Source organism: Nuphar pumila, chromosome 15, assembly GCF_984573655.1.
Source record: "Nuphar pumila chromosome 15, dmNupPumi1.hap1.1, whole genome shotgun sequence".
Classification (NCBI taxonomy): domain Eukaryota; kingdom Viridiplantae; phylum Streptophyta; class Magnoliopsida; order Nymphaeales; family Nymphaeaceae; genus Nuphar; species Nuphar pumila.
Window position 1 is genome coordinate 71981905 of NC_143263.1, and position 14377 is coordinate 71996281.

General features: G+C 38.7%; 2 protein-coding genes across 2 annotated transcripts in view; one reads left to right on the forward strand and one right to left on the reverse strand.

Moving 5' to 3' along the window:
• The first annotated feature begins 1291 nt into the window (after window positions 1-1291).
• On the forward strand, window positions 1292-6908 carry LOC149815568 (polygalacturonase At1g48100-like). The gene is made up of 7 exons (XM_089990575.1): window positions 1292-1588; window positions 2819-2950; window positions 3061-3222; window positions 3489-3536; window positions 5475-5682; window positions 5826-6016; window positions 6286-6908. Exons 1-7 carry the CDS (start codon window positions 1292-1294, stop codon window positions 6676-6678), a joined length of 1431 nt encoding a protein of 476 aa, XP_089846701.1. The 3' UTR covers window positions 6679-6908.
• Window positions 6909-7664: 756 nt separating this feature from the next.
• Window positions 7665-14377, reverse strand: part of LOC149815569 (peptide deformylase 1B, chloroplastic-like) — a 66799-nt gene continuing 60086 nt past the window's right edge. The window contains exons 5-6 of the mRNA XM_089988799.1: window positions 9706-9768; window positions 7665-8216 (exon numbers count right to left, since the gene is read on the reverse strand). Of these exons, the coding sequence (XP_089844925.1) occupies window positions 8121-8216; window positions 9706-9768 (159 nt within the window). The 3' untranslated portion in view covers window positions 7665-8120. The remainder of the gene's footprint in view (window positions 8217-9705; window positions 9769-14377) is intronic.

The window sequence follows — 14377 nt, forward strand, 5'->3', positions numbered from 1 at the left end:
TCCCCTACACTCTACCAACCAAACAAACAAAATTGCATGAACCCACATTACAAATTTTAATTTAAACACAGATAACGGTGTGTGGTCAAACAAAAAGGAGAATTGTGCATTAAATGTCTGATGCTCACACACCAACAGACTTGGTGTGGCTGCTCACACGTGTGCTTTGCATCCATGCGTGCAGAGTCTACTGCCGTACATGTTTATGTCCATTGTTCCATGCATTTATACATGTAGACCATAAAACTATGATGAATGTAACATGGTATGTAAGCCACAAGCTATATCTATAAGAAGAGACCAATAGAGACTAGAGAATGAGGTGATGAATGGTCTTAGAAAAGAATGTAGAAGGATTAATACGATTAGTAGCCTAGCCCATGATGGTAACTCGTATAATAATGCCCATGGTACAGGTGGGTGGGTCTAGAACTTGAGAGAAGGTTGATGATGAGCTAGCACTTAAGTTGGAGCATATGTACACAAAAATCTTTATTGGTGCAAGGCAGGCTTTTACTGGCGCTAAAATAATGCCAGTAAAAGTGTTATTTCTTGTAACGTAAAAAACATGGTACAACCGTATAATAGCAGTTCACTTGATTGAGTATGTATTTTGTACCTCTAGCTAGATATTGTGGATAATATATTCTAACCTCTATGCAAGTTTAGGGTCGTATAAGATAATTAGTCTTAGAAATTATGTTTCCACTTGCATATATATGTGATAAGTGTCTGGTGCGGATGTATTATCTGTGGACAAAACCAAAAGAGACTTGTATGCCATTGAAAGTTTGGAACCAAGAGATGCACGCACGTCATTGATTGTGCAAGATCCATTGGTCAGGATCAAGGCAATAAAGAAACGATATTTAGCGGTGCAGGTTTAGCGAAAGTGTAGACAGTTACAGTCTACTATACATACATGCTGAGAGGGATGGAGGGATTCCCTTAACTCATAATGCATACCTACAATGACTATGTAGTATGTATATATCATATGTACACTCTCTCCTACTTCAAAGTCAATAAACAAAATGCCCATGACCCTTGGAAAACCAGCACACCACAAACTACAAAAGGCAAAATTGTCATTGCAAAACCAGAATTATGCCACTGAAGACCAGAGTGTTGAAACCTTTCATGTCAAATTATCAGCTGTCATTTTTCCGGGGCATGAGGGCCATACCCGTAATTATCAGAGGGTAAAACAGACCTTTTGATAGGCAAAGATTTGTGTGCGGCTGCACCTATATAAACCCTCCATGTCCTGCCATCCAACGCACACAAAAGAATGGTGGGTGTTACAGTTAAGGGCTTCTCTCTGCTTCTTCTCGTCTCTTCTCTTCTTTGGCTGTCGAGCTTCCATGGTTGCGAGGCCAACAGAATGCACCATTGGAAGTACAAGAAGCCATCTCCGGGTGTCACATTGGCCAAAAAAAAGGGCAAGGGTGGTGGTGGTGGTGGAAAACGTGCCGCCCCAGCTGCGCCGGCACATGCACAGCCTCCCTTGCCAGACGGCAAATATGGTGTGACTTTCGATGTTCTCAACTTTGGAGCCAAAGGTGACGGCGTGACGGATGATACTAAGGTTATTTAATTTCATTTTCATCATCATTATCATTATTATGACTACTACTACCACCACCACCACCACTATCTTCATGATATCTGTCATTGAAACATTGCTCTCATTCTTTTTCTGTTCTTTTCTACCAGAGTACCTTTGTTTGCATGAGCACTGGACTCCCATGAGAATAATTCTCGTAAAAATAATTCTAGTGAGAATCTGAGTTACGGAGCCAACCACATGACTCCGATGCTCACGGAATGCGAGAATCATTCTCTCTCAGCCCCATTTTGTACCGTTTGCAATGACGTGAGAAAATGGGACGAACAAGACGAAAATAAGCTCATGAAAAATCATTCTCACACAAATGTGAGAAAATGTTTCTCACAATGGGCCAAGCAAGCTCAACTCTCGATGAAAAACTTTGGCATGCTGTTCAAACGTCAAATTATTTCAAATAGGACATGCATGTTTGTGGTTATTGCAGAAAGAGCATATTATTTAATCATTTTAGTAAATGATTGTGTTAACCTTTTGAAAAATGGAAGCGGCTGTCTCGGTTAACACATGGTGTCGTCTTTCAATGGACTCTGAGTACTTTTTTTTAAAATAATTACGGAAACGTGGGGCAGAATAGTCATTTAATGAAATTTTAGGGGCATGGATGGCAATTTTGAATTCACAGTTTTTGTTCAGGTGATCTTTCTCTAGAATGACAGTCATGGCCCTCATCACCTCATGGCATTCTGGTTTCAATTTGGAGCCCAGATTGACAATTCTGATTTAATCTAGGGCCATCGAGGTCATTTCACTATCTGAATTGAAACAGCTTTTGCTATCCTGGTATACAGAATTTTGCTTGTTGCTGTCTCGCTGATCAAAAGGGGCAGAATGTCCCGTGACATCTTTTTCAAAATTGCCAAGTATGTCCCCATAACCCTAATTTTCCTCATAGGGTCCTCGTTTTTTTAAGGAATGGAACGATCATTTTTTTAAATATAGAGGTGGTCGAAGTGAAGGGTTCTTAAGATGTAAATTAATTAAAGGTCTGAGGGTATTTTCGAAATTAGATATCGTCCATTCACGGGCAAGATATGTGGGGCCCATTAACGTAGGCCCTTCTCGCAGATTCGTCGTGCTGCCATGCAGGTCAACTAATTGACCAAAATGCCCTTGATTTGAACTTTTATGCCAAAATTATTCTCTGCCATGTGAAGCTAAGTTGTTTGGCGCTTGGGATGTGGTGTGCAGGCATTTCAAGCAGCATGGGCTGCTGCGTGCAAGGTGGAGGCATCAACAATGGTGGTTCCGTCCAAGTTCAAGTTCCTCGTCGGCCCGATCTCATTTTCCGGCCCATATTGCAAGCCTAATATCGTTTTCCAGGCGAGTTTTCCAGCCAAGAATTTCCTAACAAGTTCTTTGTGAAAACAGAATTCACAAATCAGTGAGAATGGCACTCAGTGTTGTGAGCCTAACAAAGGTATTTCTTGCAGCTGGACGGCACTATAATCGCACCCATGAGCGCGTCACCATTCGGCTCGGGGTTGCTGCAATGGCTCGAGTTCACCAAGCTCAGAGGGCTAACTATTCATGGTCAGGGCATCATCGACGGCCGGGGAGACGCCTGGTGGGGCGGCACTCAGTCTTACGATCCGGTAACTAGCACACTATAGCTCATAAGAGGGGTATTTTAGTCATGTAAGAAATACATAAGGGTAGTTTAGTCAGTGAACGAAAAGAACCAGTACGAAGATTCACATCGTTTTGTTTCCATAGCAGCCAAAACACCTGAACGCAGGCTCCATCATCCAAATGGCATTCATTACCCCTATGAGACATTTTATTTACAACTGTATTTTCCTTTCCTGCAACAGCCTCAATCTTCAGGTGGTGATTTTGGTGGATGGTTTTTTGTGTGCAGATAATCAATGAAATGCTGAAAGCTGGGATGCCAAGTATCAAACCAACGGTGAGGATACTTCCTTACCTCATAATCAACGATCTCGGTGTATGGTCCTGTTAAAGAGCACCAAGCACAACACTTTATGGTACTTGGTCGCCTATTCATTACCACGACCACCCCCATCTCATCTTCTAGACATGGATAAATAGTCTCACCAACATTGCCAATAGATCTAGAGATGTGATGAACGCCGTCCATCCTATAGATGGATGGAGTTGGATGGGGGGAGGGACAAAGCGCAGTACACATCATGTTTGGCTCCTTCATCTGACTATGAAGTCAGTAACAAAGAGATGTGGTACTGTAGAAGCTCAATTCTCTCTCTCTCTCTCTCTCTCTCTCTCTCTCTATATATATATATATATATATATATATATATATATATATATATATATATATATATATATATATATATATATATATATATATAGGAAGAGGTTCTGGCACTATCTCAACTGACAAATCATGCTGAACAAGATCTCCATGTAAAACCTGCTAGATCCATATCTATAAATTTTGTACGGACTGGAAGGGACCATGTACTATGGCTGGAATCCAAAGTTACACCCATCCATTTCTAAGAGCAAAATCATGGGTGGGGGGTCAAGCACAATGGTATCATGCTTGGTTACTCAAAAGACAAACTTAGCTCAATATGAATCAGTTGAGGTAAGGTAGATGACCAAGTGGAGGAATGTCTCAACATTATTTGGTCTGAACACCTCCATTCTTTTTTCTTCCTTTTTTTTTATTTATTACCTGAAGAAACCACACTTGAGATCAAAGACCTGATTGTGCTGGCTCAGCCTGCCATACCTACAATCATCGTTCCAAGTGTAAATCTCTGAGGCTAAGAACCCTGTCCCCAGAGCCTATGCTGGGTGTCGGCTTGTGCAAAGAAGTTATGCTTGCAGGATTTGAACCTAGACCGCCTGTCTAACATTCTTCCATCCCTTTCGAATGATGGATGGACAACAGAGAAGAGAACTAACAATTGGAAACCTGGTGTTGGACTTCCGTACAACCTTAATTCAAGAGGCATAAAGCATGATATCATCATGCATAGACCCCATCGCATGTTTATTAGCAGGGGATCAGTTCATCTATTTATATTTAGTAGTTAGTGCAAGTTAGAAACTAAATATTGGGTCAAAGATAGGGGGAAGTAATAGAGCCAAACTCAGTTTGAATATAAGCAGTACTGAACCCAACCCAATCAGATTCTCACATAGGCGGAGCTGGGGGGGGGCAGGACTAGGTGTAGCCCAGTCCTAAATCCCGAAACAGTTAATTTTTTTTTTTTTAAGCCCAGCCCTGATTCCATATGAAATAGATTTTTATCCATTTTTTTAGCCCAGTCCTAACCCAGCCCAGTCCTAGCCAAGCCCTGACTGCAACAAATAGTTTGATTTGTCCATATGAAATAGATTTTTATTAATAATTGTAGCCATTTTTTATTTTATCTCAAAAAAAAAATTTCGGGGGGGCAGTGCCCCCGAACCCCGACTACCAAACCAGTTTTTTTTCCTACACCCCTGTTTGCCCCCCCCCCCCCCCCTCACATGAATCCTAGCTACGCCACTGCTCACATAGATGGAAAAAGCTAAACAACCAGATCTGGGTCTGACTAGCTTAAATAGCTAAGAGGATGCAATATTGACAATTATTCGGACTTGGGAGTCAGGTTCAGTTTTTGTGCAGATGTAACACTCTACAAAGAATCCAGATCCGGTTTTGCTACAGAATCTCATTTGGTTATATATCCAACCTGAGTCAGAACCCTTATTCAAAGAAGATCAAGTTGGTGCTTTAGTTAAAAGGAAAACAGACCCTTCCGTCAGAAGGGTGGTTTTTGTCACTTAAGACCCATGAATAGAAGTTATCTATAGTTTCATGAAAGGGCAACGGAAGCTTAAGGACCTCTGCATCTTCCTCCTCTTGCAGGCTTTGCGATTCTATGGAAGCACTAACGTGACCGTCACAGGCATAACAATCCGAAACAGCCCCCAGTGCCACCTGAAATTTGATAGCTGCACAACCGTGTCCGTCTACAACATGACCATTTCATCCCCAGGAAACAGCGCAAATACTGATGGGATCCATTTGGAAAACTCAGTGGATGTAAAAGTTCATCACTCAAATATATCTTCAGGTAATAACCTATACTCCAAAGGGCATTTTTGTCAATTCAAGCAATTCAAGGTTGCCAGAGGAATGACCAGCCTTTCGGAAAGCTTGTCCACTTGCTATGCAAAATAAGCTCAGTAGCTAATGCTACCATATTTCACCAAGCAGGGGATGACTGTGTATCCATACAAACCGGCAGCTCAAATATACATATACACAACCTCAACTGCGGACCTGGCCATGGGATCAGCATCGGAGGGCTTGGGCGAGACAACACCAAAGCTTGTGTCTCAAATGTAACCGTGCGAGATATAGTGATGGAGGGCACAATGACAGCAGTCAGAATTAAGACTTGGCAGGTGAATTCAGCAAACTTCACCAGGCACAGTAAGCATATACAGGTCCTGGCTGGTTAATGAATATGAACCATGCATAACTTGACTTTAGCTACTTGAGCAACTGCCCAAGTCAATTCTGAGTCTGTTAGTTACGTCAGGCCAAGCCAACTTAATGACTCATGTTTGGTTGGTCACTCATGGATGAATTCGCCCCACCCTAACAGCTAGGTCTCTAACCTCAGCTAAAAGCCCTTCCACCAGTCTAACACTTTCAGTAAATTTACCTGCAGGGAGGTTCAGGCTCTGTTCAAGGTGTACTCTTCTCCAACATCCAGGTCTCTGAGGTACAATTCCCCATTGTAATCGACCAATTCTATTGCGACCGGAGCTCATGCAAGAACCAGACATCAGCAGTAGCACTATCCGGCATAACCTATGAGAGGATAAGGGGCACCTACACCGTTAAACCAGTGCACTTTGCATGCAGCGACAATGTCCCATGCACGGATGTCATCCTAAATGATATTTCACTTCAACCAGTTCAGAAGGCCTACCATATGTATCAACCATTCTGCTGGCAAATTTTCGGAGAACTAGAAACTCCCACGGAGCCACCGATAGATTGTCTACTGGTAGGAAAACCTGCTAATGCTCATATTCAGTCAGATCACGATTCATGCTGAGCACCAATGCATCATATGGTTATTAGAAGCCATGTGCATCCATGTAAGCAAGAGGCCTAGAAGTTCCATACCAGTTATGCCGATTTTGTAAGCAGTAGCAGGAGCATTTAGCAGCAGGTTCCAGCTACCAAGATATGGTGTATATGTATGTGTGGTTGCGATATTCGACCCCGGCACACCATCATTGCATGTGTTTATACTAATTTTTATTGGGTAGTTTTGTATTCCTATTCCATGCCTTTTCTCTCTCCTGACGCAAGGCTAGAGCCCAGAATTTATATCAAACTGAAGCCAATGCAAGTAAAGTTTATCATGCTATCATAGCATCATCAATCAAAAGCAAAATTCACACATATAATAAGAATGTACAGCATTCTCTGAAGAAAATATCATGCTAAAGCAAGAAGAATCAAGAAGGTGATTCTTGAGCTACCCGATAAATGTCACTGATCCATTACCAACAGGAACTGTGTAGGGTTCGCTTCTACTGTTAGTAACTTGCATTACCTGAAACTATTTGTAAGAAGACATGAATTTCATTTAAGCAGCTTAAACAAGATCTTAGCACCTGGAAGATGCAGCTGACCAACTTACTGGAGTGAAGGATTCTGTTAATAATTCAACAGTTTGAAATGATGCAGCATAAAAAAGGAATAAAGGTGGAAATTTTGCACAAGCAAAAAAATTGCCAAATGCCTAGATAGTAAGTGATCATGGTGTCTTATTACAAACAAAATTACAATTAGATAAAAAGGTTTTGGATCCACATATGATACAGACAAAATTTGTTAGGTCTCATTTCAACTTTTTAGACCAGTGGGCATCATAAAAGATGCAGTTACCTCCAAGCGACATCTTCTCCAAAATCAGCCCAAGTCCATCTGTCGCTGATTATTGGTGCCTTTTGCATTACATCATTTTGTGAAGTTATAAATCACGCTCCCAAATTCTAGCTAGTTACAAAAAATTAAGAAACCACAACAGCCTTAACAGAGTGCTATGAATAGAATCAGTGTAAATGGTTGACATATACAACTCTTTCTGCAGTGTAAGTTGCTTTTATATCTATCTTAAGCAACAATAGACACCCTAGAAACAGGCCATCCAAGATGTATGAGGCAATCAATCAGTGTCAACAAATCTACAGCAGAACATTATTTTTCACTAATGGATGATTAAAAGTGAAATCCAATATCCAGGAAGCAACTTGCATATGAAAGAGTGACATGGCAGTTCCTTCAATATACAAATTTAACCGGACCATGAACGGCAATTACCTTCCACCGAAAAAGTTCTCTGTGTAGAATGTCACACGCTAGTGCATATGTTCATAGGAATTTCTCAATGTGCAGTTTCTATATCAATTTTATAGAAAAATAATGACAGTACTCACATAATTATCATAAGTATCACATTAACAATCAACTGCCGTAGTCTCACAATTATGCGAAACCAACAACAGCCTTTTTTCCCTTAACATTCTCAATCTGCTCAGGACTCGGCAAACCTGTTCTACTTTCATATTTCTTTTCCAGATCCTGATAAAATATCAAACCAGATAGTTTAGGAGAAAAACAGAAGATTGAAAATTGGAAATGTATCCACACTACTGTTTCCAACATCACTTTAACAAACGTTCAGACCAGTGTTGTGAAAAGCTTTGAGGCGTAGCGAGGCGCTCCACCAAAAACCGAGGCGAGGCGTAAGCCTCGAGGCGGAAAGCGTAAGCCTCAAATTTTTTTTGAAAACTTTAAAAAAATTATAAAAAAATTATAAAAAATATCTAAAAATACAAATAAATAAAGAAATGCTTTATTGATGAAATAACAACCAATAAGAAATAGAAAATCTCAAATAAGTACTAAAAAATATGAGATTAACATATAAAAGTAACTAAAAACTGATTACATAACTGGAAAATATATGAGATTAACCAACAAAAGTTAAAATATACTAAGAAACTGATTACATAACTGAAATAACTGAAAAATATGAGATTAACCAACAAAAGTTAAAATATACTAAGAAACTGATTACATAACTGAAATAACTGGAAATTGGAAAACATATGAGATTAACCTACAAAAGTTAAAATATATGAGATTAACTTATAAAAGTAACTAAAAAACTGATTACATAACTGAAATAATTAAAAATATATATGAGATTAGTCTAAAAAATATGAGATTAACATATACAAGTAAGTTACTTTAAGTAACATATAAAAACTGATTACATAACTGGAAAGTATACTAGATTAACCAACAAAAGTTAAAATATACTAAGAAACTGATTACATAACTGAAATAACTGGAAAATATATGAGATTAACCTACAAAAATCTTGTTGATTATGTCTTAGAAATCTTTAAATTCTTTTTTTTTTGTGCCTCAGGCTTGCGCCTTGAGGCACAGAGGGCCGCACCTCAAGGCGAGGCACACCTTTTGTGCCTCAAGGCACATTTTTGATAACACTGGTTCAGACTGTTTTTTCAAATTGCAATTTTCAATAACCAAAGGCCATTTTGCATTTTTTAACTGTCAAGCTTACAGCATGTTAAGCTTGAGCTAAACGTAAGCATAATCATTTATCCTGTAGAATCCACATAATTGAGTAAATGAAATTCACATTTTAAAATGATTATAACTTGAAAGATCTTGAGGAACCAGCCAACAAAAACACTTATCAGATCCCACAAAATTAGACTGCTTTCATCAAAATAATCTCACTTAACAGATCAAATAATTCATGAAAAACAATTACTCGCTAATGCTGTATGGGGAGTAAAATATCCCAAAATATACTTTTCATTAAGAATTGACACATTTATGAATACGTCAAATGTTAAACTAGATAAACACCACATAGAAGTCTATTTAACATATGTTTTTTTGCCAGGCAAATAAATACCCCCTTTTATATATATAATGATTAGCATAGGAAGTTGCATCACATCAACCCGTGAAGATCAGATATTGTGAGAGATATTAAAGAAACTTGCAGGGCAGAAATGGTATCAACACTCACCTGTAATGATTGCCGAATATTGTCAAGCACTTCCTGAGTCATTCTCTCAAAGAAAAGAATTCCCTGGAAGAAAATGGACCAGCATTAGATAATATACCTAGATCAGCTGACAAAATTACTAGTTACATTACAATAAGTCTTCCATATGCCAGTATAGCATTTTCCCTTTGGCAACCATGTGTCACAAACATGGAGTTGGCTGCAAATTCTGGAGAAAACGTGGGCAGTGTAATACATGGCATAGCGTATGGCATCATTCAGTTGGATGCCAAAGGGTGTTGCATATGTAAAAGGTCGGTCATGAAGTTGGTTGAGACAAGGTGTTAGCACAAGTATATTATACGCTTACATGGAAAATGTGTGGTTTGCAGCAGTCAACATATGGTCAGTAAGTATTATGCAATAGCAACATACAGCAATGCAGAGTAAACACTGATAATATGAAAAGTGTACAATGTAGTGCAAGAAGCTTTAAAAGCATTACTATACATCAACATGTAATGGAGGATAAAAAACAGCAGCTTGTGCTGCTTTTGGGCATGCAGATAGGCAGCCAGGATAGGTATGGTTCCTCGAAGAGTTATTCAGGCTTCCTCCTTGAGGGGGTCCTCACATAGAACACGCCTATGCAGGCAGGAAGCAATGTTAGTGCAAGGTGTTACAGTAGTGGCATGACAACATGTAATACCTACACGTAGATGTGTAAGACAGCTAGTAACCTTATGCACAGCAGCAGGCAATAAGCAAGCTCTACGAAAAAGATTTTGTTGGGTCTTACACAAGAGTGAAGGCTCATTTGTTGAAAATACCAGGACATGGCATTTCAGCTTGCAGAAAAGTTGATGAGGCAATGCGAAGACAATACAAGAAAATACAAGAAGAATATGAGAAGAGAAAGACAATGGCCGATTCTTCTGCAGTCAGTGTGCCATTTGCAAGCCACCAAGAAGCTGCTGAAAAAAAAAAGAAAAGTCAATGTAGGAGGTAGATGAACGATACAAGCAGCATTCAATGCATATGGAAGAGAAGAATTGGATAGAAAAGTTGGGAGGTATTTTTATTCTGGTTTACTCTCATTTAATGCGGCTAGAAATCCTTATTGGAAGGATTTAGTAACATCCTTGACAAATTGTAATTTGAGTGGTTATGTGCCTCCAAGTTCAAAAAAAATACGAACCACACTTCTTGCAGAAGAGAGGGCAAATGTGGAGAGGTTGCTAGAGATCAAAAAATATTCATGGGAGCAAAATGGAGTTTCTATTATGTCTGATATATGGACAAATATTCAAAGGCGTCAATTAATCAATTTCATTGCTTGTTCGCTTAGTGGCCCAATATTCTTGAAAGCAATTGATGCATCTGGGGAATATAAAAATGCAGAGTATTTGAAGGGATTGTTTATAGAAGTGATAAAAGAAGTGGGTGATCAGAAAGTGGTACAAATCATTACAGACAATGCTCCAGTTTGTAAAAGTGCAGTGTTGAGTTTGGAGAGTGAGTACCCTCATATTTTTTGGACTCCCTATGTAGCACACAGCTTAAATCTAATCTTAAAGAGCATCTGCAACCCAAAGAAGAAGAAAATTCACAAGCATATGCTTTATGTTCATGGATTGAAGATTTAGAAAGAAATGTCAAAAGCATTAGAAATTTTGTTGTTAACCACCATCGTGCTAATGCTATATTTAATAGGCATTCTGATTTGAAATTGTTGAAGGTCGCTGAAACACGTTTTGCGTCCATCATTGTGATGATAAAGAGGATTAAAAGAGTGAAAAATGCTTTGATTAACATGGTGACTGATGAAAATTGGACATTCTATCGTGCTGATGATGATATTAAGGCTCAAGAAATTAAAAAATTCATTCTTGATGATGAGTTTTGGGATAGAGTGGTATACTTCCTTCAATTTACACAACTTATTTGGGAAATGTTAAGAGAAGTTGATAAGGATGAGCCCATGCTTCACAGAGTTTATGAAATGTGGGATAATATGATTGAAAAAATACAAGCTATAGTTTTCAAGCATGAAGAAAAAAATTCTGCATTGGATGATTCAGATTTTTTTAATCATATTCATTCAATTTTAGTCAGAAGATGGGATAAGAGCAACACTCCTTTGCATTGCATGACACATTCTCTTAATCCAAAATATTATGCAAATAAGTGGCGGGTTGGTGGTATTGGTCGTGTCCCTTCAAATTTAGACCCAGAGCTATCAAGACATAGAAATATGTGTATAACAAGACTTTTTCCAGAAGCATATCTTCTACATCAAGTCATACAAGAGTTTGAAAAATTTTCATCTTCGAGATTATATGGACCGACATTATTCGCGAGAGAAGAAGATAATATAGATTTTATCACATGGTGGTCAACATTTGGATCAGAAACACTTCTTCTCCAACGTCTTGCATTAAGATTGTTATCGCAGCCTGCTAGTTCATCTTGTTGTGAAAGAAATTGGAGCACATATTCTCAAATCCACAACATGAAGAGAAATAAACTCACCAGCAAGCGTGCAGAGGATTTAGTATATGTTCATTCAAATCTTCGATTACTTTCGCGAAGCAATGATGAATATAGGTACTAATTTGCTCTCTTAGTTATTTGATTATTTCTTAGTTTTCATTTAAATATACTTGTATTGTATTTATCATTTTCAAATTGGATTTATAACGCAGACAAGGAACATCCAAATTTTGGGATGTAAACCCAGAAGAGTGTGACTTCGAGGAAGAACATGATTTCAACATAACAAACATGGATTTAGCTGAGCCTAGTATTCCTTCTAATGATGCATTTGATGATGAAGAAGAAAATTATTAGCATCCATTACTTCATCAGGATATACTTTGGTATGTAATTTTGGATCTGCTTTTGGTATACAAAAGTCCATCTCCAATAGTACTCTTCAAGTATCTCAGTATCCTTTTCACTGCATCCACGTGTCCCATCCTTGGCTCATGCATGAATTGAGAAACTTAATTGACTGAATACGTGATATCAGGCCTGGTAAAAATGAGGTATTGAAGCATCCCTACTAGACTCTGATATTTGGTGGGATCATGATACAACTCTCCATCTTGTGTGCTCAATTTCTGATTAAGCACACTAGGAGTAGCGAGGGGTTTGCAATCCTTCATTCCAACCTTCTCTAATAGATCTAGGGTGTATTTGTGCTGAGTCAAAGTGAGCTTGTCTCCTTGTTTATCTACCTCTACTTCAAGAAAATATTGAAGGTCTCCAAGATCCTTCATCTTGAATCTCTGACTCAGAACATCTTGAGTCTCTTGAATATGACTCTCACTACTTCCTGTAATAATTATATCATCAACATATATCAACAAGAAAGTAGTAAACCCCATACCTCGAAGGATAAAAAGAAAATGGTCCAATTACGATCGATGGAAGCCATGTCTTTGAATCTCTAAGGAAAAAATTTCAAACCAAGATTGAGATGCTTGCTTCAAGCCATAGAGTCTCTTTAATTTGTAGACATAATCTTTAGAATCCCCTTCTGTACACCCTGGTGGTTGCTCCATGTATACCTCTTCCTTCAAGTTCCCATGGAGAAAAACATTCTTCACATCTAACTGGCTTATTCTCAAACCATAATCTACAGCCAATGAGAGAACAATGCGAATCGTGCCCATTTTCATAACTGGACTAAAAGTTTCATCATAATCATGTCCAAACTCTTGTGTGAATCCCTTTGCTACAAGACGGGCTTTGTAGCACTCAACACTCATCTGGTTTGTATTTGATCTTGTAGACCCATCACGACCCAACAACATTCTTATCTGAATGTCGATGAACGACTGTCCATGTTTGGCATTGGTACAAAGCCTCCATCTCTTCATTCATGGCGTGAATCCATTTTTTTGAATTAATGGCTTAATAGAGATGCATAGGTTCACTCTCCTCAATCTGCGACAAAAATAACTGAAAATCTATGGTGAAATTCTCATAACTCACCTTTCAATAGGATGTCAGACTCTTTCTGATCGTCTGACAGGAGGTGCCACTGTAGTAGAAACAAGAGAATTTGTGTCATTGGGTGAAGGAGAGGTAGGAGCTTCTTGTTCGCTATCATCCGAAGGCAAAGGGGAGTTCCTCTATCTTCGCGTATAGGCCAGCCCAACAAACTTATTAACTTCCGGAGGCGCTAAACTCTCTACTGCAAGTTCATGCATTCTTCTATTTCCTTTTTGACAGGATATCTCTTGAGCACAGGAGGAAGAGCAGCCACTGTTTATCTCATAAAATAGCTCTGCACTGAGCCATGGATCATAGAAGGGCATATTCATATTAGTCTGGGCAGAAACAACTTCTCCATCTCTAAAATCATTTTCATCAAAACCACATTTCTATAGATCTTGATTCGCCTACTGGCAAGGTCATAACACCTGTATCCTTTATGATGATACCCAACAAATCTGCACTTTAATGCCTTAGCCTGAAACTTATTACGCAGAGAAGAGTCAATATGAACATAGCATATACAACCAAAGGCTCTTAGTTCATCATAATTAGGATGCTTCCCAAATAAAATGAAATAGGGTGATTTATTGTCCAAAATGTTCATGAGCAGACGATTGATAACGTGGACGACAAAATGAAATGCTCTGATACCATGTCAGAAATCACCAGAATCTGCTCACAATCAAGA